General features: G+C 45.7%; 1 protein-coding gene and 1 pseudogene across 5 annotated transcripts in view; both read left to right on the top strand.

The window, feature by feature from the left end:
• NEO1 (neogenin 1) overlaps window positions 1-22,013 on the top strand; it is a 234,807-nt gene extending 212,794 nt beyond the window's left edge. For 4 of the 5 annotated variants that reach the window (XM_072746003.1, XM_072746001.1, XM_072745998.1 and 1 more), the window contains 7 exons: window positions 2,461-2,608; window positions 8,352-8,590; window positions 9,178-9,270; window positions 12,683-12,841; window positions 16,957-17,220; window positions 19,045-19,181; window positions 19,382-22,013. In XM_072746003.1, the coding sequence (XP_072602104.1) occupies window positions 2,461-2,608; window positions 8,352-8,590; window positions 9,178-9,270; window positions 12,683-12,841; window positions 16,957-17,220; window positions 19,045-19,181; window positions 19,382-19,465 (1,124 nt within the window). In that variant the 3' untranslated portion in view covers window positions 19,466-22,013. The remainder of the gene's footprint in view (window positions 1-2,460; window positions 2,609-8,351; window positions 8,591-9,177; window positions 9,271-12,682; window positions 12,842-16,956; window positions 17,221-19,044; window positions 19,182-19,381) is intronic. The other variant, XM_072746002.1, reaches the window with a different exon arrangement.
• A 3,160-nt stretch (window positions 22,014-25,173) lies between these two features.
• On the top strand, window positions 25,174-26,344 carry LOC112917963 (SWI/SNF-related matrix-associated actin-dependent regulator of chromatin subfamily E member 1 pseudogene; annotated as a pseudogene).
• Window position 26,345: the final 1 nt, after the last annotated feature.

Below are 26,345 nucleotides of genomic sequence, written 5' to 3'. Positions count from 1 at the left end.
GCCATAGTCCAGATGAAGTTTTAGAAATGGTCTATCATAAATGTTCTTGGCAGGACATGCTCCCTTGGCAGCTCTTAATCACTCTTCCATGGGAGCCTTTGGTCCTCTCAGAAGTTAGAAGTCAAGGGCAGCACAGGTGGCTCAGCGGTTTAGTGCTGCCTTCGGCCCAGGGTGTGATCCTGGAGTCCTGGGATCGAGTCCCGCATCAGGCTCCCTGCATGGAGCCTGCTTCTCCCTCTGCCTGTGTCTTTGCCTCTCTGTCTCTCTCTCTCTCTTTCTCATTAATAAATAAAATCTTTTAAAAAAGAAAAAGAAAAAAAATTAATTAAAAAAAAAAAAAAGTTCGAAGTCAAATGCAGTTAGATGGGAATTCACCTCTGCTGAATACAAGCAAGAACTGCCACCACCTCCTCTGCTAGCCTCTGCATCCCAGCTTCCAGCCTCTGATTTGCAGCACCTGCCCCACCACATACCCTACCCAGGAACTCAGCATTGCTATTAATAGAAGTTCTGTGTAAAGCCCCAATATAGTCTAATTTTATTGGTCCCTAGTTCTGTAGTCATGACAAAATATAAAAATGTTATTTATTAAAGATCAATATGTACAACTTTGTCTGCTTACCTTTTTCTCAGAAATGAGGAATAAAAATGAACCAGATGGAGAATAAGCTCTTAAGCCTTCCGGAATCATCCCAGATTTAGCACTGTGCTTAGATGTAGCCTATAAAAATCATACAGTCAAAAGTTGGAAGGTCCGCTAATACAGTGTCAATAAGTATAGTTTGAATTAGATCGTAAGGTTATGAACCAAGGTTATATTTGGGAATCACTTTAGGAACTTTTTTAAAACACAGATTCCCAAACCATATCTTCATGTTAGGAATTTCTTCCACAGTGTCCCAGACTGGTAGAATGATTCTTCTTAAGCACTTCTAGAAACTAAACCCTCATTACTTGGTTAGCTTATCTGTTTTGTACAGCTCTGTTACATAGGAGAGAGAGAATAACTGGAAGGAAAGATACCAGGTGCCTGTGGTAGTCAGAGCTGTGTGGTGGGATTTCCCATATTGTCTAATGTAAGTATGTGTAACTTTTGTAATGAGGTGGGAAGCAAAAAAAAAAAAAAAAATGTGTTTCAGAAAGTAGAAGAGCAAGAATTAGGATAGAGGCAGATTAGGGCAGCTCGGGGGCCAAGCAGTTGAGCACCACCTTGGCCCCAGGGTGTGATCCTGGAGACCCGGGATCGAGTCCCACATCAGGCTCCCTGCGTGGAGCCTGCTTCTCCCTCTGCCTGTGTCTCTGCCTCTCTCTCTCTCTCTCTCTCACTGTGTGCCTATCATAAATAAATAAAAATAAAAATTAAAAAAAAACAAAAACAAAAAACAGGATAGAGGTAGATTATAAAAGGCCATAATACAAAGCTCGGTCCTCCTCCTGTAAGCAATGGGGAAATAATAACTGGAAGAAAAAAGAAGAAAAGCTAAACTTCCTCAAGGTCTTAAATGATCTGGCCTCTGGACACACATGTCTGTCTTTTTTCTGCTCGCTTGCTTCCCTCTAACTCTGCACTTTTCTTCTTGAGCAACACTGACTGCCTTTCTCTTCCTTGAAGCTCATTCCTAAGCTCATTCCTGCCTTAGGATCCTTCCACAAGCTGTCCCCTCTCTTAAATATTCTTCTTCCAGATCTTTGTATGGTGGGACCTTCCTTGTCATTCAAATCTGAGCTCAAATGCCATTTCCTCAGAGAAGCTTTTTCCAACCACTCAATCTAAAATAGCCACCCAGTCACTGTGTGTCATATTCCCTCATTTTATTTTTTTATGGCTCTTATTACTAATAATTTCTTATTTGTTTATTTTTCTGCCCCCATCCCAGAAGCTACATCTTTGTTGTTCACTGTTGCATCCTTAGTACCTAGAACAATGTCTGGCACTTAACTACTCAGTAAATACTTGTCAAACTAATCCACATGTGCAGACCTACTTTTTTCTGAAACTGAATAAGAGAATTAACTTTGCAAAGACTATATTTATAAAAGCAGACTGTATTGTGTGTGTGTGTGTGTGATCTCAGACATCTATATGTGGGAAAAAACTTAAGCTTGTTGTGACTATATATTTTTTAAATGCTTTTGAAAGTCAGAAAACTAAATGATTTACAATTGGTGTTTTATAAGCCAAATTTATGCATAATATAACAAACACCAGGGGGCAGGCCCTTTCTTTGAGTAAAATGTTTAGTATAATTTGAAAAGCTGTTATTGAACTCCAGGTTTGTGCAAGGCACTGTGTTAAGAACTGTACACAGTGCAGAAACCTGGCTCTCTAAATTACATGCACACTTGTATACAAGGTGATGAGTGTATTACAAAAAAGCTCCATGAAGTTTCCATACTCTGAGTGTGTACAATTTTGGGAATTCTCTAACACTAACAAATGTACTGGTTCTCCCTGTACAGGTAGTAACAGCCCGCATGGAAGCCCCACCTCTCCCCTGGACAGTAGCATGCTGCTGGTCATCATTGTTTCTGTTGGCGTTGTCACCATTGTGGTGGTTGTGGTCATTGCTGTCTTTTGCACCAGGCGCACCACCTCTCACCAGAAAAAGTAAGGAGCCCTAAATGTAACCCATGATTTTTGCTATGTATTCTTTCGCTTCTGTGTGACTTCTGTATTTGGATTTGTACAAAGAGATAAAACATAGAATATAATTTATCCTTGAACAATGTGGGGATGTGGTACTGACCCCCCAAGCAATCAATAATCTGTATATAAATTTTAATACCCCCAAAACTTAACTACCAATAGCCTACTATTGACAGAAAGCCTCACTGGTAACATAGAGTGTTGATTAACACCTATTTTGTATGTTATATATTATATACTGTATTCTCACAAAAAAGAAAGCTAGAAAAAAGAAAAGGATTAAGGAAATCATAAGGAAAATACATTTACAGTACTATGCTGTATCAAAAAAAAGTCCACATGTTGCTACTAAACACATACCTTCACCCTGGCCCTAACCCTAATCCTAGATGTGAAAAGTGGGTTTCTGAACACATGGTAAGAAAAGCTGAGAAGCACCCTAGTTGTTCTGGAGAAGACCCCAAATATTTAAGAATTGGTGATATTTCTGAAAATGGATATAAAGGTAAAGATAAAAACTGAAGAGACAATTGAATATCTATTTAAAGAGTATTTAGAAACCCAAATCTCTTTCTTACCTCAGCCCAGTAGATGGCTGCCATGTCTGTTCTTACCCAAGAAGTCTGGGGTTTTATTCTCTGAAGAGGTCTCTGAACTGTAGGATATCAGACACATACACTCATCCAAATCCTAAACCCTGACCCTACACCTAACCCTCTGGAGAGGTCTCTGAATTGCAGGATCTTAGGTACATACCCTCATGCTGACCCTAACCCTAACCCTAGAAATGAAGGGAAAAAAGGAAGATGTGGTATTTATATATACAATGAACTATTACCCAGCCATAAAAAAGGGAAATCTTGCCATTTGCAACTATGTGAATGGAGCTAGAGAGTAGTATGCTAAGTGAAATAAGTCAGAGAAAGACAACCATATAATTTTCACTTGTGTGGAATTTAAGAAGTAAAACAAGTTTAAAAGGGTCAGGGGAAAAAAAAAATAAATAAATAAATAAAAGGGTCAGGGGAGAGAAAGGCCAACCAAGAAACAGATTCAACTATAAAGAACAAACTGGTGGTTACCAGAGGGGAGGTGGATGGGGAAGGGATGAAATAGGTGATGGGAATGAAGGAGGGCACTTGTGATGAGCACTGGCTGTTTTATGGAAGTGTAGAATCACTATATTGTACAACTGAAACTAATATTACACTGTAGGCTAACTAACTGGAATTTAAATAAAAACTTTTTTTAAAAGTCTGCATGTAAGTGTCCCCCCCCCCCCATGTAGTCCCATGTTGTTCAAGGATTAACTATACATGAAAAGTGATGTTTTAAATATTTTGAAGGGAAATGCAGAATAGTTCTTATTAAATGTATATTAGTGTTCTGGCAGGAAAGAGGAAGCACACTCAAAAGGGGTGAAAGGAAGTTTAATAAAGGGACCATTTACAGAGTCATTGGTAGGCTTAGGAGACAATGCAGAGATGTTCAAGGCCCAGCAGCAGTGATAGGCCACTGTCACCCTTAGGCCTGAAAGGGCGTGAGGTCTTTCTGAAGAAGAGAACCCTGTTCAGAGGTCTGAAGCAGTAGGAGAGGGCTTCCTAACAGGAGCTAGGTGTGGTAGTAGAAATGTAGCCTCTGCCAACCTCTAGCCCAGCAGGGAAAGGACAGGATAAAAACCCCTCCTACACTCCAGTCTCTTGGCTGTGTCTTCGGTTGGCCAAATCCATTGGAAGCCAGGAGCAGGGTTGCCAAGTAAAGCAGATCGAGTTCATTTAACTCAACCTCTCAAGTCACAGAGCCAAGTAGAGGATAGATCTGGAGAGGGAAGTGGACTGTGTCCAGCCTTGCTGGTAGCTGCTTTGGAGTACTGTTTGTGTGTACACATGGTGAGCCAGATGCACAGGAGTTAGCGGGTATAATTAAAGGCTTTTTCATGGTACAAATGCCACCTGAAATGAAATAAAACTACAGACCTCTTATTCTACATCTAAATTTAAGAATATTTTCAAGGGGTCCCTGGGTAGCTCAGATGGTTGAGCTCTTAGTTTCAACTCAGGTCAAGATCTCAGGGTTGTGAGATAGACCCCCACATCATGCTCCATGGTCAGTGCAGAGTCTGAGTTTCTCGTTCCCTTTTCCTCTGATCTTCCCTCACACACACACCCCCCCACCACCGTCTGCTCATGCACTCTCTAAAATATATTTTTAAATCTTTAAAAAAAAAAAGTTTCGGACTGGCAGGGTCCAGTTGGGGGTCAGTTGGGGAGGTATACTGCTTTAGTAAATTAGAAAGGCTCATTTATAATTGGCATATTGGATTAAATGTCTGCTCCCCCTGAACTCCTCTGGGATGTTGAGAGTTGTGGTCATTGTCTAGAGCAGATAGTGAGGTAATTCAGTTATAATATTGCTTAATAACAGCCTACACTCCTCAACTTGAGAGAATCCCTGACCTAGACCACTTTCAACTCACATGTAGTATCTCGACAAAGAGACAGATACCAAAAATAAAAAGATTGCCGAGTTACCCCTAATAGCAAAAAACACATTATGGGCAATAAAATGACTTTAATAGCAGGACCCTAGAAAATCATAAGATGGAGATATTGCTCCATAAAAGAGAAAGACAAGTTCATGTCAGTGTTTGTGATTATCCCTCAGAATTCCCCTGCCCAAGGCAAGATGCATGTGTTTAATAACAATAAATATGTTTGTTTTCAATTCAGAGAACAAGTACAGGCTACCTTTTTACTGCTGCTGGTGATGGTTCTGTGTCCCCTTGTATAGGTTATGTTAGGTTTTTAATATTTCTTTGGCCTACCACAAAATAGCTTTCTGTAGCTTGCATTGCATCTCTTTTCCGAGGGACCGGGGGCTCCTTTTATAAACTTCCTGATCTCTGCCTCTTACACCTCTACCGGTCTCCTTTTGATTATGGAAAATTGTTTCTCTTAAAAGCATCAGAGATGATGTTATTTCTACTCTAGAACTTTTCTGCAAGCTTCTTTGTTGTGTTTTTTGTTGAAAGATCTTATTTATTCGTGAGAGACACAGAGAGAGGCAGAGGCATAGGCAGAGGGAGAAGCAGGCTCCCTACCTGGAGCCTCATGTGAGACTCGATCCCAAGACCCTGGGATCATGCCCTGAGCCAAAGTCAGATGTTCAACCACTGAGCCACTCAGGCGTCCCTCCGCAAGCTTCTTTGTTTGGCATTTCAAATTTATCTGCTCTTATGAACTTGGCTTTATATCTAGGTTCAGAAATCTTGATATCTTTATTTGTATTTGAATCTGCAAATCTGCAAAAGATTTGGATCCTTTTGCTTAAAAGAATTGTATCGAGTCTTCATGGGGCTTTCCCTCCCCAGCTCCCAGTGACCATCTTTTCTGGTGTTCCGTAAACCACCAAAAAATACATGGGAGCTTTTCTTCTTACTTTTCTTCCTCTCTGATATCTGAAGTACCTCCCGCTTTACTTGTAGCTGTTTATATACTCACAACCTCAAGCTTGACAGCATTTAGGGCCTAGCCCCTCATTGCTTCTCAACATATTCCTTATTAGCTACCTCACCCTCAGCAGGTGAGAACTACCTCCGGTGCCACCGTGCAGTCCAACACCTTCTTCAGTGTACTTCCTCCTACCTGAAGCCAGCTCTCCATTTAACCTCTGGATCTTGGTGGCTCTCATCTTTCTAAGACCTTATACTTGCTGTTACCACCTCTCCAGCACAGGTAACCTTTCACTCTCTTGGCTTTGTCCCTTTAGCAGTTAAGTGTGCTCAAACCTCTTTCATCTTAAGAAACTACAATTATAACCCTTACTCCGCTGCCTTATCCTTACCACTAGCTGTTTATAAACCTGTCCTTCCCTTTGCTACAGAATTTCTTGATTACTGTATACACTCGTCCATTCTTTCATTGTACTCACACTTCAGTTCTTGTCAATCTGGATTCTGCTCCTGGCACTTTACCAAAATTGGTTTTGCTGAGGACCTCCATATTGTTAAAGCCAGCAGACATTTTTTAGTCCTTGTCTTAATCTCTCAACAATATTTAACTCAACTACTCCTTCCTTCTTGAAACATTCTCTTCTGTATGTCATGATTTTATTTTTCACAGCTCCTCCTATCTACCTAGCTATCAAACCTTCCTCAGGACCTAGTCCTAGACTTACTTCTCCCTCTGTACTCTCCCCCAGTAATACCTACTCCCATGGCTTCGTTTACTATCTTCATTCCAGTTACTCTGTATTTCTATTTCTAGCCAAGGCCTCTCTTCTGAGTCTCAGAGTTGCACGCCCAGTTGTCTCTTCTGCATTTCCACTCGAATGTCTCAAAGGTACTCAACAGATTCAAGACAGAATTTATAATCTTTTCTGTCAAGCCTGCTTCTACCTCATTGATTCCAGTGTTAGGAAATGGCTTAGCTTCAAACCTTGTCATCATCATCTGCTCCTCTTACTTCTTTACTCCCACCCCACCCCACATCATTTATTCACCAAGTCTTATCATTGCTGCCTCCTGAATAACTGTCAAATCTGCCTCTTCTCTCCATTCCACAGTCCTAGAGCACCATCAGCCATGGCTAAGACTGTTGCAGCAGCATCCTAGCTGGTCTCCCGTTCTGTCCCCTACCCCATAAATCCCTTCTTCACACCACAGTTGGTATAAATTTTTAACTCAGAATTTATTTCCTTACTCTCCTGCTTAGAATCATGTAATGATTTCTCATTACTCATAGAGGGAAGTTAAACTCTTGACATCTCTCTAAAAACCCTTTATGATCTGGGCTACCTTTCCAGCATCATTTCATATCATTCTCCATATGATTCACTATGCTTCAACCACTCAGAACTTCTTACAGTCCCTCTGATATACAGGCTGTTGTGCTCTGCTTCAGGGCTTTGATATAAGCTGATTTCATCTGGAAAGCATCTTCCACCCTTCCCCCTTTAAGTCTTAACTTCAGTGTCACCTCTTTCTCCAGGTTTGTCCTATCCACTGTATACCAGCTATTAAGAGATAACTATAACACTTGGCATTTCATTAAGCTCAAAATATTTTAAAATAATGAGTTAAACATCTGTCTTTCTCACCTGATGAGAATGCTGAGGGCACAGAATTCCAGTATAGGGATTGACCAATATTCATTGGATACCTAATAAATGCTTATTGAGTGGGTGAGTGAGTGTTGAGTGAGTGAATGAAGAAATTAAGGCATAAAGAAGTAGACACTGTCGTCTGCATTCTTGACTTTACCCATTTGGTAGTCCTGGTACGGGTTACCTGAAATGTTCCCTTCCTCTTGTATAAGCCACAAACTCTGCCTCTGTTCCATTGTTATATTTCTAATTGACATTCTCTCTGTTGATTGGAACTTGAGGAGAAACCTGCTTTAGAATAATTTAATTTTAAGATGCTGTCTAGTGTGTTGATAAAAATAATTGTAAAAAGTAGGCACAGGCAAGTAGTTGAATATGTCCTTATATGTATCTTTAAATATGTGGGGACAAAGCAGAGATACATTTACTGTTCCCAGTAAACTTCTTACCCCTGTTTTCTGTTGTCTTGTTGTTTGTGTGTTTTTAGTTTCTGCCTTTGCTTGAAGCATCTCTCAGAGGGCAGTTTTAATTATTCAAGCCTTTTCATAAATAAGTTCCAAAGAATTACTTTAAAAAAACACCCTCTTAAATTTGTGCCTAGGAAACGAGCTGCTTGCAAATCAGTGAATGGCTCCCACAAGTACAAAGGGAACTCCAAAGATGTCAAACCCCCTGACCTCTGGATCCATCATGAGAGACTGGAGCTGAAACCCATCGATAAGTCTCCAGACCCAAACCCCATCATGACTGATACTCCAATTCCTCGTAACTCTCAAGATATCACACCAGTTGACAATTCCATGGACAGCAACATCCATCAAAGGCGGAATTCATATAGAGGTGCAGGTTGTCCCCAGATGTGGGGAAACTATTTCCATTTAAATCATTTTCCATTTCCTACAGTTGCCTGAATTTGGTGATTCCTATATGAGGTTAGGTTTAAAGAATTGTGTATTGTGGAATTTGGTCAACATCTGATAAAAATAGATAGCTTGGGGGGGAAAAAAGCTTATTATAGGGGAGAGGTTCTGTACCCAGATGAGACAGCCTTCTAGATATGTTAGGTGTCTTCTCATGTGTCACCAACTTGATAACTGAAGCATTTGAGTCAACCGAGCCTATGCCTCTGTTTATCTTATCCCTTCATTTGGAGTCCACTTCTCATTGTGCTGATCAGAATGTTCTTGGTTTGGATGCTCTTACTCACAAACACCACACTGAAGCATGGTAGGCAGCATTGTGTCAACTGCACCTACTCCTGTAATGTGCTACTGACCATTTTCTTCTTTTTTCACTTCCTGCAGAAACACCTTATCCCATTATATTGTTTGTGAGTCCTGAACCCTCCACTGGAAATGTTTTACTTCTGAGGCTGCTTAGTGGCCTAGGGCACATGCTTATAACTAACCTCCATGTTTGATGTCTAGGGCATGAATCAGAGGACAGCATGTCTACACTGGCTGGAAGGCGGGGAATGAGACCAAAAATGATGATGCCCTTTGACTCCCAGCCACCCCAGCGTAAGTTAAAAGTCTCTCATTTCCCCTGTGCTGCCAATCTACCCAGTCATTCTGGGGAACCACTATGAACGATCTCTTTGACATTACTTGATCCTGACACAAAAGCTGACCTACCAAAGCTCTGGCACCTTGAGCAAGAAATACCAAACACTTTCATATTCTGCAGTTAACATTATTCTTGAGATTATTATTCTTCAGATAAACAAGCTAAAAAGCCAACTACCCTAGTCTCCCAGGGTTAAATACTGAGGCACAGTATTTAACAGAGAAGTAACCAGTCCCCCTAACAGTGTGCATAGCATCTCCACAGTAGGGATGGAGCTGGAGCTCAGGATGTCACAGTATTCCTTAGACTTCCTGATACACATTCAGTGTTGATGGGCATCTGTCATTATTTTTAATTGGTGGACTTTATATTTTAGAGAATTTTAAGCTTATAGAATGGAGTTTTTAAAAGAAAATTTTCCTACCTTATCTGATCATGCCTCACTTTGATAAGCATAAAAGCTACCTGGCCTCCTTTAATCATATTTTAAATTTAAAGTAAGTTAAATATCATGTTTGGAAACCAAAAAAACAATAGAACAAACAAATTCTTTTTTTCCAAACTACTGTGTCTTCTCTCTTGTCACTGTTTTCAAGGTAGGGAAGCCATCAGACTACCTAGCACAGTGGAGCTTTCAGGTGCAGGTCCCCTGTGTGCCCTCCTAGAGTGAAAAGGCCACCTGCCAACTAATAGCAAGTTTTTAAAGTTTTATACCAGAAGTATTTACTGTAAGCTGAACAGGTGCCCAGTAAGCCGAACACAGATACCTAGATTCAAATCCTGAAAGCATCCACTAGATCACTTTTCTGTTTAACCTAAATGAGCTTTTGAATTTTTTATTCATTTAAGATAGCCTATTTCAAGAACTCTCAGCCACCTCTCTTTCGACAAGTGAGAGAGATTGAAATGATCACAGGTAGCCTACACACAAAGAAGTGAGCCATGGCTCCTTATACTTGGACACTGGTGAAACGCCCAAGTGTGTAAATGCACACACGCGCACAGTGTCTCACACACTGTGCACAGACATGTAGGCATTGGATTCTGAAAGTCAGCTTTGAAAGAGAAAGAGCTAATTCATTACTAGGTTATTTCTGCACAAAGTAGGGACTGTGATGAAAAAAGGACCTGACCCCAGAAGCTTGAAAGGGAAAAACATGGTTTTCTTCTCATAAGAGGTACCCTGGCTAGGGTCCCAGGGCTACAAACATTGACTGAAAAGAGTAAATCCATTCCAGTTGCCTTTGATGTATAGCAAGATGGTAGCTTGACTGTTTGTTTTGTACAAGATTTTAGTTTTTACTTGAACTGGCTTATTTTTAAATGTTAAGGAGAAAAGATATGTTGTACCAGATGGTATCAGTTATTTTTTTTTCTCTTTTTCTTTTTTTGGGGATGGGGAGTACACATAAATATACAGTATTCTTTAATTTGTGCCTCAGTATTTAAGTGAGTGAGTGGAATCTTTAATTCAAGAATCTGAAACCAGGTACTCTGATACACTTGTGACCTTCAGGTTTTGAGATCCCCTTTTCCCCACGTGGCTCCACCTTTTTCTCAAGCTGGGGTTCCCTGGAGTCTGTCCCACTATTCACCTACCCAGCCTTCAGATGAGCACTGCTGGGGAGAGCTTGCCAACATTGGGCTGAGGTTCAGTCAGCCTTGTAAAAGGCCTTGCTCAGAAGTTCCAGGACCCCAGGCAGCTGACAGCCACCGATTGCCAGCCATGTTCTAAGCAGGCACTTTCACGTTGTCTTCTTTTTTATTTACCCAATTTGGAAAGACTGGAAATGCCTTTAAAAAGAGAAAGTCAATTTTGTTTTTCTGTGTCAGAGTCCTACATACCTAGAAGGCTTTTCAGGTTGTACTTCCTAGGTAAAAGTCAGGAGGCTTCTTCTGCCCTGGACTTAATTCTGGAAAACACTGATGCTGAAGCTCCCCTCTTCTAAATCCCCTTCTCATCCCCTAAAGGAGATGCTGATCCCCAGACTCCCCTGAAACCTCCTCTGCCCACTTTTCCAAGTTTTATTCCAAAAGACCACCTGAGCCTTCTGGTCTCTGAGAGCAGGGAAAACCCGTTTTGTGTCCCAGGCCTTAAGGAAAAAAAGGACACTCCAGGGTCCTTGGTTGGTTGTGCCATCTGCTTGTCTGACAGGTGGCCAGGTTAGGAAATAGCTGGAGAATAAAAGTGTCTATTTTGTTGACTAGGATTTTTTCTTCACCAGAGTAATGTTGAGTAGCCCCACAGAGATCTAGGGAGATCCTTGGTGACAGAGACATTTAATAGACTCCAAAGGCTAATTAAGTTTTATCACAGTTTGTGAAGTTCTTGGCTTAGAGGACAAAAAAGATCCCCTGTGTTCCTAGTCAGCCCCACCTCTTTGCCTATTAGAGGGGTTTAGAGCTGTCCATGTTGGTTTTAAACATTCTGTTTCTAAAACTACTCTAAGGGAGTACCTAAGAGAAGCTTATTCCCCAACCGGGCTTCTGATTTTGTTTGTTTGCATCTTTAGGATTGATAATGAAGCCTCATTAAAGAAGTGTTTTGTCTTCATAGAAAGTTGTATATGGAATATCTGTGTGGAAATTTGGATTTGTTAGCAAAATACAGCAAATTTAATTCCTTAACCATTGTGGGAAGGAAGGAGGCAATTAGGAAAGATCCATTTATATTTTAAAATGTGAATGAATGTGGCTGAGCTCCCAGACTAGAAGCAGTAAGAGATGGTGCCATGGGCCTGTGTTTCATGCTTTCATACTAGACTGGAGTTCAGTTCTGTTTGAGTTCCTTTTAAGATATGAAAACTGATTAAACAGCTACTCATCCATTCAGCCTAAATACCTATCACATGCCTCATTCAACAATAAGAAAAAACAGAACATATTAGGAATATACTCAAAGGAAAAGAAACTTTTTTAGCAGGAGAAAAAATAATAGAAACCTAACCATCATTTGTTTGCTTATGGATTTATATTTTGTGACATATTCAAATGGATATTTGTAATATATTGTGTAATCCATATTTATTGTAGAAGAATTGGAAAATACAGATAAACCAAAAGAAATTTTTTTAACTCCTGACCACACTTCCCCACAAGATAATCCCAGTAACATTTTAGTACATATTCCTTAGAGGTTTTTTTTATGTGTGTACGTATGCATAGGAGCATGTTAATTTAAAAAAAAAAAAAGAAAGAAATGTAACATCCATGGATGATTGTTCACATCCAGCCAGCTGCCACCTAGAAGCCAAGGAAATGGTTGTACTGCATGGGAGGGACAAGGGTGGCTTTGCTCTTGAACTGTGACTTGTGTGTGTCTGTGCAAGCATGTTAAGCACTTCTCTGTCTTGTGTTCATCCACAGCTGTGATTAGTGCCCATCCCATCCATCCCCTCGATAACCCTCACCATCATTTCCACTCCAGCAGCCTCGCTTCTCCAGCTCGCAGTCATCTCTACCACCCGGGCAGCCCGTGGCCCGTTGGCACATCCCTGTCCCTTTCAGACAGGGCCAATTCCACAGGTGAGAGATGAGGCTCGAGCCCCAGATGGAAAGCATTCCAAGAGTTGGCAAGCCAAAATGGGGAAGGACTTGCCCTGCTTAGAAGGATTTGGAATTTTTCCGTGTTGTTTATGTATCATAACATTTCTGTTACCGACTCAAATGTATTTCTGTAAAATTCACCCTGTCTTTTTTTCTCCCTAAGTTGGTAAGTCCTCAATACAAGATGTCCTTTTAGTAAAAACACAATAACTCTGATCACATAATCATGTCTTGTTTCATCAAGTTGCATCTTGATTCAGTCGTATTTTCAGTTTGTTTATTTTTCAGTCTTCTAATCTGAAAGGAAAACTCATTCTGGATGATTTTCAGACACTAGATGTAGCCTTTGCCTTAGTTACCCTGATGTTAGAAGATCTGTAGGGAAGCCATGGGACAATTCTCATATGAGATCTTTCTATATATATATACTGTGGCCCAAAGTAAGAAGTGCATCCAGGGGCAGCAGGGCCAGTGGCACCAGTAGCCACATTGAAAGCCTCAGGCCACCCAGCAGAGTATTGACATTAGAAGGGGCCAAAGAGGCATGAATCATCTCTAAAAAGCAGATAGGAAATGAGCCTAAAAATATGCGGTGCATTTAAAGAAATATATTACCAAACATGTCCCAGTTTGGAAACCTTAAGAAATAGCATTATCAAAGTGGTTTTAAGGAGAAAATAGTGAAGGTGAGGAGACGATAAATGGAACAAATACTGTTGTTGCTCATTAAATGAAAGTTAACTTCCATCCTCTCAGTGTTGAGGTTCAAATCTAGTAACTTCTCATCTGTACAATATGTTCTTTTTTCCATCATTTGAAACTTGTCTATTAATAGTTATGACATTACTAGTAGAATTAAATTTTGGTCATTCTGGAAAATATGGGAATTTCAAGTGAATTCCATTTTAAAAGCACCTCAGAACCTCATGCCAGAAGTTTGGGTTGGCAATAACATTCCCCCTCTCCTTTAAGTCTTGACCAGTTTGAAACCTACCCAACATCAAGTGAAGATCAAAGCTTTATTAAGGAATGCCTGCTGACTCCCAAAGTTACTTCTTGCAGACCTTTACTTGGTTTAGAGAACGCCACTTAAACTCATGTCTAAAATTGGCCTTCCTGCTCTCTCCCTCCAGATCCAGGTTTGGGGCCCCTGCCTTAGGATAAGACCGTCTACTGGTGTCTGTCTGGACAACCAAACTCTGCCTCACAGGCATAGTCTCAGATAGAACAGGGACCAGGAGGCAGCCTTCCAAATCTGCTCTCAGAAAGCAATTCCTGTGTCCTGACTCTGATTCTCTATCTGTAAGGCGAAAGAATCCCACCTACTTGGATGTGGGCCTGCTTCAGTGCACGGCAGGCTCTTCCCATTCAGATTAGCCCCTCTCGTCCTTCCTCTCGTCCAGGAGGGGGTTGAAGGTTGGCAAGGAGCAGGGCAGCCCCCACCCAGCCCTGGTCCAGGTGGTCTAGTGCTGCTAAAAGGTCCTTTCTGTACAGACTTAGGCAGACAGTGAAGAGAGGAAGAAGTAATGATCTGCACCATTACAGGGTTCCTCACTTTAATGACCAGAAGGTAAACAGATGACAGGGAAAGCCCTGAAGACTGATTTGAAACAGAGCACGTGTCTAGAAATGATCCGGATCCTCTCACTATTATATTTTCCTTTGTCTCTGGAGCTCAGTGCTGCCAGCAGCCCTGTACATGGGGGCTAAGCATGTCTAGGACTTGGCCAGGGCAGTCCTCGCTCTAGAGAGCATTTACCGTGTCACCACCACTCGACATAGCGAGAGCGCTTTCCATTTGTCCAGGCCCGTGGTCAGTGTGAACGTTGTGTGTCTTAGACCCTGAGAGGTAAGTCGGTCAGGAAGGGGGTAGGCCCCTCACCAAAGCAGAAATTCCAACTGCAGCATCGTTTTCCTTGTGGGCCAGCAGTGTTGCACGCTCTCAAGACACACCCGTCACCAGGAATATATTGTGCCAGTGTCCTCTGCAGTTATGCAGCAAGGTGGCCCTGTATGTGGCAGCAGGCCAGGGCTCTGGCTCATGTAGGACGACCCTATTCTCCTTTTTACATTTCCCACTGTCCCACAGAAGCTTATATGTTAGACTAAGGCATTTGAAGCAGCCAAGGTAGGCCTGTGTGCCCAGAGCTGACCTGACCCATCTACCAATACACGCTGACCTGGTCCAGGCTAGAGTCTGAGTTCTCTCTCCTACCCCCTGCTACCCTCCCTAACCAGCTTCCCGCCAGCCCAGGATCACACGGAGTAGGACCAGCAGCTCCCCAGCTGTGGCTATGACTGGCTTAAGCACAAGAAACGAGGTCCTCAGTGCACCTCTTGAGAGGGTGAGAGGTGACCTAGGCCTAGTAGGGTTATCACAGCCAGGCTTTCAACACTGGGGGAAAGTGTGTGAGTCCCTCACCCCTGAGACCTAAGATCTTTAAGCTAAGGGGATAGCACTCATGACTGGCATGGCTTGTCTCCTGAGAGCCCAAAAGAGTACATTCAATGTCTCAGTGACAAAGGCAGGGAAAGAAGTTGAATTTCTACAGACTGCTCGTGCATTACTACTTCAAAGAGCCTATTTTCCTTTTTAATGTTGAGGACTCCAGGAGTCAGGGAGGCCCTCCTTCTGGCTACCTGGTACAGCCTCTTTGCCCTGAGCTGCCGTCTCCAGGCCCCTCCTCAGAATAGGCTGGTCTGCACCAGCTCCCACTGATTGAAAGGGCTTCCTCATGTGGTGTCCCTGGATCTTGGTGCTACTTCTGCCCCTGCAGGGTCAGGGCACAGGTGGTGTTGGAAATGGAAGGGCAGTACAGTGTGGCAGTTCAGACCATAGGGCTTGGGAGTCAGGGTGCAGGATTGGGATTCCTGCCCTGGCTGTTCTGAGTGTGTCCTGGGCCTGACCCTGGACTGCCTGACCGCCCAGCGCCCTCTCAGTTGCATGAGGAGAGAGCGAGCTAGTGAGGATCAGGCAGGCGCATAGCGCTGGCTCAGACTGAGCCCTCTGTACTTTACAAAGAAAAGAACCTTATCAGTTATCCAGGTCCTGTGTTCACGGTTCGTACATCTCAGTTAATCCTCACTGAATTATGTTGTTCTCCCTGTTTTATAGGTGAAGAAACAAACTCAGAGAGATTCAGTGACTGCCAGGTTCACCCAGCTAGTATGCCAGGATCACAGTCCAGCTTTATCTGACTCCAAAGCCAGTGTTCTTTCAATCCCACCGCGCTGCCTTCTGGAACAACTCTGACCCCTCTTCACATATTTTTTTTAAAGATTTATTTATTTATGATAGACACAGAGAGAGAGAGAGGCAGAGACACAGGCAGAGGGAGAAGCAGGCTCCATGCTGGGAGCCCAATGCGGGACTCAATCCTGGGACTCCAGGATCGCGCCCTGGGCCAAAGAACCGCTGAGCCACCCAGGTGTCCCCCCCCCTTCACATATTTTGAGATTGTCCTGTTCTTCTTAGTCTTCCCCTTCTCCAGGCTGATGTACCCCTATTTTTTTCTCTGGACCCAAACACCCTTCGTATGGCTTGCTCTTAAAGTCTGGACTTGACTGTCCAGGTCTCACTTGATCTGCGGGGCTGTTGCTCTGGTGCAGCCGTGCACAGTCCCCAGAGGGCCTGCGAGGCCTGCAGTAACCACCAGGCCTCGTGGGCAGGTCGGGTACTTGGCCGGTGCCCAGCCAGCCGTAGTAGCTAGACCTGTCATCTATGACATCACAGCCAACGAGTGATGTAAATCTGCTTTTATACTTACTTACATCTTAATAGAAGGTAGTCTCAGAAACCTTTATGTGTACTCCACAGGGGGTAGTGAGGAGAACTTAGTAAAATTGTGGCCACTTAGCTGCGTAGGTGAGAACATTTCAGCCCAGCAGCTGGTTGACAGTTGTTTGCGATTCTCTAGATTAGTCCATTTTCACTTAGCCTTGGCCGTGGTGCTCACCCATGTTCTCTTGGACCGGCACTGAGCCTGAATGCTCGTTGAGCTGGTCTCAGGGGCCCTTAGAAGGAGCCAGAACCCTGTCTGTGCGTACGATGTAACAGCAGAAGAAATGCTAACATTCAGACTCTCCTGCTGTAGAATCCGTCCGGAATACCCCCAGCACTGACACCATGCCAGCCTCCTCGTCTCAGACATGCTGCACTGACCACCAGGATCCCGAAGGTGCTACCAGTTCCTCTTACTTGGCCAGCTCCCAAGAGGAAGATTCAGGCCAGAGTCTTCCTACAGCCCACGTTCGCCCTTCCCACCCACTGAAGAGCTTTGCTGTGCCGGCAATCCCGCCCCCAGGTCCTCCCACCTATGACCCCGCGTTGCCAAGCACACCTTTACTGTCCCAGCAAGGTGAGTGAGGACAGCAGCCCCCCCGGAGGGCCCTCTGGCTCTGGCTTAGGGCAAAAGTGACCTCTTCTTTGAAAATAACAAAGCAAATGTCTTCCAAGCTTATCCTAGCAGTTCAGGGTAGCTGGGAGTCATTGTCCCTCTCGGGGAGTATGTGGGCTCCCCTCCTCGGGGAACGCATATGAACCTAGAGAATAATTTGGTGGGGAGTGAGGGCTGATTTTTTTGAGTTGTGTTTTGGGTGCAGAATTCTTGGTGATAAAATCCGGTGGCTGCGGGTGTAGGCAGCAGATCTAGTCCACTTAGTTCCCAAAAATGCCTCACTCTACAGGGTTGCTACAAGCTAGAGAAGGATCGGGGAGGACAAGACATGGAAGTTAGGGGGCCCTTCAGATGGGACGGAAATCCGTCAAGTTCATGTGGCCCAGGAAAGTCCCTTGACCTGAAAGGCATGCTTTTCCCGACTACCCACATCTGTTATGATGGTTTGCTTTAGAGCAAGTCAGTGGTTTTCTAGCTTTTTGGTCTCAGGACCTCTTTATACTTTTAAAAGCTATTGAGACCATGAAAGAGCTTTTCTTTCTGTGGGCTGTATTTATCAATATTTAGTGTATTAGAAATTAAAACAGAAAAGTTTAAACTATTAAATCACTTAAAAATAGCAATAAATCTGTCATGTTAAGATAAATAACATTTTTTATGAAAAATAACTTTTAAAAACAAAAATAGAGAAAAGTGTGACATTGTCTTGTATTTTCGCACATCCCTGTAGTGTCTGGCTTAGTAGAAAGGAGCTAGATTCTCATACTTGCTCCTGCATTCATTCTATTACAATATGTTATTTTGGCTGAAATGTAAGAAGAAAACTGTGGCCTCACAGGTATGAAGTTGAAAAGGGAAGAGTATTTTTGTAACCTTTTCAGATAACTGGATATTCTTTTTTGATACTGTAGCAAAACACAAGAAGTTGTAGTTTCTTAAAGATTTTGTTTCTTTTTTGTTTTTGTTTTTTTGTTTTTTTGTTTTCTTAAAGGTTTTGTAATGTAACACAACCATATCCATGAACTGCTTGTCCTCTGTTCCATTAAAATCCATCTAATCTTATACTCTGAATGCATGATACCCAACATCACACATTGGTCATTTGGAAAATATTGGTTCAGTAGGTTACACAGATCCTTAAATCTTGATAGATTTCATTATACAATATCTGAAAATACATTTATTAATATCACCAAAGTCCCCAAGTATCGGGAGGCTCTCAAGCTCATGGTGGCAGATACAAGTTTCTCAAGATTCTGATTTTCACTTGAAACATAAATTTTATCATTGGCCATAAATAGTATCCATTGTTTTTCTTGAACTGTTTCGCTCACTTTACTTTCTAGAAAAGGTCTACCAGATGCTCAAGTCTGAACACCTGGTTTGTCAGTCTTTCTTTGGACTAACATTGGTGTTTCATGACAAAAGCCACAGTCCCACTTATAACCCAACCTGTCACAAATGCCTTAAGCTTCCAACAGCCACCATACTGTGGGATTTAGCATAAGTACTTTATACATACTTTCCATTTTGTCACAAACAATACTTAAGGGACGTGTAATCGAGGCAGAGTGGTTTTCTAAAGCCAAATGGATACTTTCTCTGGCCTTGAGATGCCCCACGGTCTCCCTCCTTCTGTCTAGTGCAGTGCCTTTTCAGAGCAGGATCTGTGCACTGGACCTGGGTGCATCCCTCACCCTAAAGCAGCATTTGGACCTTAGCTGCCGTCATGAGGTCTCGGAAGCCGGCTCAGCCATACACCTAATGGTGCCCTTTCCCCTTCAGCTCTGAACCATCACATTCACTCGGTGAAGACTGCCTCCATTGGGACTTTAGGAAGGAGCCGGCCTCCTATGCCAGTGGTGGTTCCCAGTGCCCCTGAAGTGCAGGAGACCACAAGGATGTTGGAGGACTCCGAGAGTGTAAGTTCCTGGGCCATCAGCCCAGCCAGGATGTCTGGGTGTATGTCTCATGGGCGGGGAGTGTGCTGGTCACACTGGTCTTCTGTGCTGGCCCAGAGGTGTGAAACAGATGCACTCGTTCACTGAGCAGATGTACACTGAGCATCTCCTCTGAGCCAGGAGCTGTGCTGAGGATTTATGTGCTTTCTCTCCCCCCCTAGAGCTATGAACCAGATGAGCTGACCAAAGAGATGGCCCACCTGGAAGGACTAATGAAGGACCTAAACGCCATCACAACAGCATGAGACCTTCCCCAGGACATGACTGCAGACCTAGGTCTAGAAGTCTTGGGACAGAGCCTGGAAAGCAAGGATTGTACAGAGCACGTGAGGACAGCACTTGAGAACACAGAGCAAGCAAGCCAGCCAGCCGGTGCCTCTGTGTGGGGCTGGCTCCAGGCACGGGCCACCTGCCTTCTCCTGGTCGGCCTGGAAGAAGCCTGTGTCAAGGCAGCTTCCCTTTGCCTGCTAATATCCTGCAGGACTGGGCACCATGGGCCAAAATTTTGTGTCCGGGGAAGAGGCAAGAAGTGCACCCTACATTTCACTTTGTGGTCAGGCTGTGTCTTCGTGCTGCAACTGCATCGCCTTTATGGAGTGTAGACATTGGCATTTACGTACGATTTTATTTGTGTCCTATTTTATTTTACCTTCAAAAGAAAAACACTATCAAAAACCAAGGGAGTCCATGGTGTTCTCCACAAGTGGTTGACATTTGACTACTTGTTCGAATTATGTATGAAAAGTAATTGACAGTGTGGGTAGTTCCAGGGGTTGGCTTGTTTTTTGTTTTTGTTTTTATTTTTGAATTCCAAGTCTTTGCATCCTCTACCAGCTGTTAATCCATCACGTTGAGGGGGGAGGAAATGTTGCATTGCTGTTTGTAAGCTTTTTTTATTATTTTTTTTTATTATAATTATTAAAGGCCTGACTTTCTCCTCTCATCACTGTGAGATCACAGATCTATTTGAATGAAATGTAACATTGAAAAGACTTGTTTGTTGCTTTCTGTGCAGTTTCAAAGTATTGGGGTGGGGGTGGGCCGGGGGGTTGGGAATAGGAAGTGGAGGGGCTGCTGAGGTCTGTGAATGTTTCAGTCGTCGTGCTTTCTTCCAGAAGCCTGCAGAGAACGGAAGCATCTTCTTTTTCGTCCTGTCCTGGCATGTCCATCTCTATTGTCACTAAGTTGCAACTGGACTTTCATTTGGATCTAGTTAAAAAATTCTTCTGTGCAATAGGTGAGTTCGAGGACTTAGCTGCCCTGATGTCTTGGTCATATCCCGATGAGAATGTCCATGCTGAGAAGCCAGTGCTGTACTTCCAATCGTGGGAGTGAAGCGGACGGAACAGGGTGAGAGCCTGAGCCCGTTCCTGGAAACTCAGGGGGCACCATGGAGCCCCTTTCCTCCGTCATCACCTGCTCCTTGGGGGCAGCGGGGGGTGAAGGAAGGAATTTTGTTTCCACGCAGGACCCCTTGCTTCTCTCTAGTTCCCGTCCTCGGCCACTCTGACTCTCGCTGCCCGTGTTTCAGAGCCCCTTAGGAGAAGCAGGGGCTGAGCACCCCTGAGGCTCTCCACTTCCTTCCAAACATTGTTCTGTGGGCAGCAGGGGACAGGACAGCGGAGAGGGACAGAGGAGGTGGCCGCTACCCCCATCCCAGCAGCTCAGCAAAGGCCCTGATTAGACCGGGGGTGGCAGGAGGTGCCTGCAGCGTGCTAGAGGCCCTGCCATGCACACAGAAGCCTTTGCCTTGGCAAACAGTTCTTACGTTTTTCGTCTCAAAAAGGTAAGGAGCTGAGGTGTTGTTTTCTTTTTAATACTGAGAATATTAACAAAATACAGGCCTGACCCTCAAGCATCTTCCCCCACTCCCCACCGTGCCCCGGAGACAGTGTGGAAGGCAGAGTAGAAGACACGTCAGCCTTTGGTTCTGTAGCCAAGAAGAGGTCAGCTGCTGAGACCGCCGGTGGGTCCCCAGCCCACCAGCCCGAGGGCCCGGGGCGCTGCCCTGGCCCCACAGGCACCCCACTTGCCTTTGTACATTCGTTATTTCCCCTTTTTTAGGTCTTAACACATATTTGCTTTTGTAGAAGATGAACTCTTTGTATTTATTATTTGGGGGCAATGAAAAGTGCAATGCTGGATCTCCTGCTGCCACACTAGCCGGTCACACAGGATAGTGCCAGGCAGGATTCTGGAAAACCAGTGCACTTAAACTGATCCTGAAGAGAGCACTCAGAGCACTCTGGACACCAGGAGGGCTAGATTCCCCAGAAACTGTCTTACCTTTTGCCCAAAGAAACGTGCTCAGTATTCGGGGCGTTCCCTCCCGTGAACCCTGACACTTGTGTTACCTCAGGGCCTTGGTACCTGGATACTGCCGCAGAGCTGGGGCGGGGGGGAGGGGCCTATTTTTAAATAAAGTAACTGTTCAAAGTTGGGGGATTTTTTAAAATTAAGAAAAAGGAAAGCTATTCTGTATTGCACCTTTTCACAATTTAATACATTTTCTTACATTTTCCTGTGATTTTTGAAATTAAACCATTGTGTGTCTTGTAATGTCCTAGTTGAGCTGCTGCTCAGCAGCTTCCTTCAGGAGGATTTGGAACAAATGTGTCTGTTGCCTTGTTGCCTGCTGGAGGGGGGCCTGGAGGGCTGCTGGGGACTAGTTTCTGTACACACTTGTTTGGCCTTTTCTGTAGTTGATGCTGTAAACTCTATGGCTTTTTAAAAAAAAATTTCATGTTTTTATTTAGTATTGGAAATCCAATACACTTTTTTAATCCAATCAAAGTCTGGTCTGGTCAAAGAGTTTTTTTCCTTTTTCCCTAAGAAAACAGAACTTCGGGGTCTCAGCCTCGAGATCACTTCCCTGTCGCTCTCACGGTCTTCGGGGCCCCCCGGTGCCTTCCCTGTTGGCCGGGGTCCCGGGTCCAGGCTCCAAGGAGAAGCCGCTCTGGCGGCCCTGAGGACCTGCTCCCGCGCTCCCGCTGGGGCCTCACCCGGCACCTGAGGGGCACTGGCAGGAGGGGCAGGGGCCCTCGGGGGCCCTTCTGGAAGGGCGCCGGGCCCACTCGTGGGCTCCACCCGCAAAGGACCCACCTCCAGATACCATCACCCTGGGAATTAGGGTTTCAACATGCGAGTCTGGGAGCGCAGTCCCTGCGGCCAGGAGATCTCTTGGGGGCGAGCGCAGCAGCCGTGGGGGGGCCTTGCTGGGCGCCTGGGCCCCAGCCCTTCACCCTCGGCCGCCCAGCCGGGCCCAGCCCACCGTGGGAACCCAAGCCTCAGGCTCCCGTGAGCGGCCTCGAGCTGGGTCCGCGCTCCGGTGTCGCTGCGTCCTCCAGGCTGAGCCCCCGCCACCCCGTGCGCCCGGCCGCTTTCCAGCCACAGGCCAGGCAGTGAGCCAGGCCGGGGCATTGCAGCCCCCCCCCCCCCGCCCCCGTCCTGGCTGACAGCGGAGAGCCCGCCAGGCCTGGCCCCCGGCCGCGTCCCCGGAGGAGCCCTGGGCACGTCTTACAGGGATCTATCAGCCCGAGTCTTTCTCCGCTGGACCGTGGCCTCGTGGGGCCGCGTCAGTGCCTCCTCTCCAAACGCCTAATGCCAGGGGCAGGCGTGACAGCAGCAGATGCTGGGCTTCTGGATGGATGGACAGACAGCTTTGAGGACTCCTGGCCTGGAGTGTGTTGGAAGATTTCCCACACAAGTGCCAGCCCACCCCTCCTTTGGAGGGATCCTAATAGGTCTCTCTTAATGCCGGCGCCAGGCCCCTCCCATTCCAGGGGCCACAGCCCTTTGGTGTCCTGGGGTGAACGTGAACCATAACAAAGCCCGTGTGCCTGGCAGTCCTGAGAAACGATGCTGATGCCACAGCGACCACCTCGGGGCTGGGAACTGGGGCAAGGATGTCCTCCACACTGGTTCTAAGATAAACATTACGAACAAGGCTCGATGTCAAAGAGAAATGCCCTCCTTCCCCAGTCCAGTTGCCCCTCCCAGTCTCAGCCGGCTTCCAGCCGGGGGTGTGGTATCGTCAGGGGAGACTGGAGAACATCACTGAACATGCCATCAAGTTGGTGGGGAAGGGGGCATGGGCAGGGACAGAGAAGCAGGGAGCAAGAGGGGCCCCACACAGCACGTACAACCATTCACCTTGGGTTTCCAGCTTCCAAAGGAGGAAGTTCAGCAGAAGGAGAAGAGGTAGGAGAGACTAAGTGAAGGAAAATAATACATTGCATTTTTCATAATCTCTTAAGTATGTAATGTTGAAAAATGCTATTAAAAACTGCAATTACAAAAAAAACTGCAATTACTCTCTAAGAAGAGGAGATGATGTTCATCTCAAGATGCTCTTTTACTCAACAAGGAGGAACTTGATGGGTTTTGGAAATGGGAGGATCTCAGAGGTAATACAAGGCTGTGTGCTTCTTGCACAGTGACAAACAAACCCCCTCTAGCTCCCACATCTTGCATTATGTGCGCCATGTGCACCAGGCCTGACATGAGTCACTGGCTTCCCCGCAACAAGGAAAGGGGCATATGGACTGATGCGGTGATGGACAGACCACAAATCTAGTGGGTGAGGGTGACTATAAATGGGATTGGTTCACCAGGATCAGGAGCCCAGAGCCAGAAATGACTAAAGGGATCTAACCTGAGAACTCACAGAAATGTGGGGGTGGGGGGGGGGGCAGAAGGCAGGACACGAGACCCTTCACAGTCAAGGAATGTGGGGGCCAGTCAGCTGTATTCAGATTTTAAGAGGCGGGCTGACTTCAGCTGCTGTCCTGGTGGCAACCCTGGATTTCCACCCCTCCGTCTCTGCCCTGGAGCAGAGCCCCTCGCCTGACACGGGCAGGCTGTGCTCCTGTCTCCTGTTACGGGTCTACCCTCTCTGCACCTGGCCTCCCAAAGGAGAAATCTGAGCCATCCTAACGCTTCCTTGATACCCCAGCAAGCGCTCAGCGAATGTCCCCCAGAGTGGCTCCTCTTGCCGCGTGTTGGGCAAACTCCTTGCCGACACCCACCCCCCACCCCCACTGCCTCTGCCTCACCAGCAGTCCGGCCTGCACACAACCACAAAGGTGATTGTTCTAACCCGATCTGGCCTCCCCCCCCTACTCAGCACCCGGCAATCACTTCCTCATCACGTGCCCTGCAGAAGAGAAACCAGTGCAGCCCTGGTTGCCTCTTCTCGTTTATTTACAATTTGCACTTACACTTAGGCCCTGAAGTCTGGCCTCTATAACCATTCCCTTGGCCTCGAACTGTCACCCTACCTGGTAGCCCCATGACCGGCTTTCTCTGCCAGTAAGTTTCTATCCATCTTTAAGGGCCCAACCCAACCATCGGTCCTCCGACTGTTCTAATTCACGTCTCTGCCTTTTCTAATACACCGTGAACTCCTCAAGGAAAATGATCCAGCTAGGTTTTGGGTTCCTCCATCCAGTACCTCGCACAATCTAAGTGTTCACTGAATGGACTTTCCCGAGGAAGATGGACTTGGAGCTACCATGGCCCAGTGCTGGGGCGGTTGGGCAACCTCCTAACTCCTGCCCAGAGCCTCCACTCCGGTTTTGCAGAGGAGGTTAAGGCTGAGCTGAGTGTAGAATCACTGAGGCCATCTTCTGGAGGAAGGAGGAGCCCCTGCAAGCTGGGAAGCTTCTTCCCTCCACCAGCATACCTTGAAGAGAACCAGTCTCTGCCATCCTGTTTCCTAGTAAGGTCAGGGCCTCTAGGACCGTGTTCAGCCCATCGTTGGATCAAGCACTGGAGTCCCCACAGGCCAGAGCAGAGGGTGTCAAGGACGCACAGAGCCATCCTCCCCAGAATCCCTGGAACCCTGCAAAGTCGATTTTGGGGAAAAGAGAAACGAGGCCGGAGCTGTGGGCGTGGTGTCTCAGATTCATTCTTAAGGAACTGAGAACTTAATCTTCCAACATGTCAACATGCCCCACCTCCCACCCTCGCTCCTGCAACACAAATGCCCAGCACACCAGGGTTTGTGGGGTACGATCCATACAGTCACCTCGCCTACAACAACTACAGGCTGCCAGGGAGCCCGGGCACCGACAGCCGGGTCACAGCATCCTCCAGTATGATGATTCCCAAACCTCCAAAGCCTCCAGATTGGCCGCTGATGCCCTACGTGAGGTACAGCAGAAAGGTCTGGGACCAAGTAGAAGCTTCCAACCCTGACCTAAAGTTGTGGGGGATTGGCAAGATTATTGGTGGCATGTGGCGAGATCTCACTGATGAAGAAAAACAAGAACATTTAAACAAATACGAGGCAGAAAAGATAGAGCGCGATGAATCTTGGAGGCCTATCATAGTGCCCCCGCCCCCTTGCTTACACAAACGCGCAAAGTCGTGCAGAAGCTGCTTTAGAGGAAGAAGTCGACAGAAGTCTCGCATGGAGAAAAGACAGCCTTACCTGAGCATCCAGCCTGCTGAAGATCCAGGTGACTACGATGATGGCCTTTCAGTGAAGCCTACAGCCACCGCCCGTTTCCCGAGAAAGCACTGCCTCATCAGTGAAATCCTTGGAGTGTGGTGCCAGACGTTGGGTCACTTGTCACAGCGGCTGGAATGCAGGTCCTCAAGCGACAGGTCCAGTCCTTAATGGTTCATCAGCGAAGACTAGAAGCTGAACTTCTTCAGATAGAGGAGCGACACCAGGAAAAGAAGAGGAAGGTCCCAGAAAGCACAGATCCATTGAAGGGTTGTGCGGTCTGAAAGTAGAAGCGGGTATGGAAAAGGTTGCCGCTGAGACTGCACAGGCAGGACACCGGGCAAGAGGGAGACAGAAGCAGCAGAGCCCCCTGGACGTGGTCAGAGCAGCGTGGTTCCCCAGGAAGAGCCAGCTGCTAGCAAGACCCAAGAGAAGAAGGACAGGAAAGCATCCCTATGGGGCCAGAGGAGACACACCTCGAAAAGGCAACGGAAAGCCAACGGACCGGTGAAGAAGGCACGTCTACTCCTGAGCACAAGGAGAACGTGCAGGAGGGGGTGGACGGTACGGCCGAGGAAGGGACAGTGACAGGAACACTGGCTCAGAGAGCAACAGTGCAACAGTGCGGGAGCCACCTTCTCACCCCACAGCAGAAGGTGAGAAGAAAGAATAAA

This window comes from Vulpes vulpes, unplaced genomic scaffold, assembly GCF_048418805.1.
Source record: "Vulpes vulpes isolate BD-2025 unplaced genomic scaffold, VulVul3 u000000678, whole genome shotgun sequence".
NCBI lineage: Eukaryota > Metazoa > Chordata > Mammalia > Carnivora > Canidae > Vulpes > Vulpes vulpes.
This window is presented reverse-complemented; position numbering and strand designations above follow the sequence as displayed.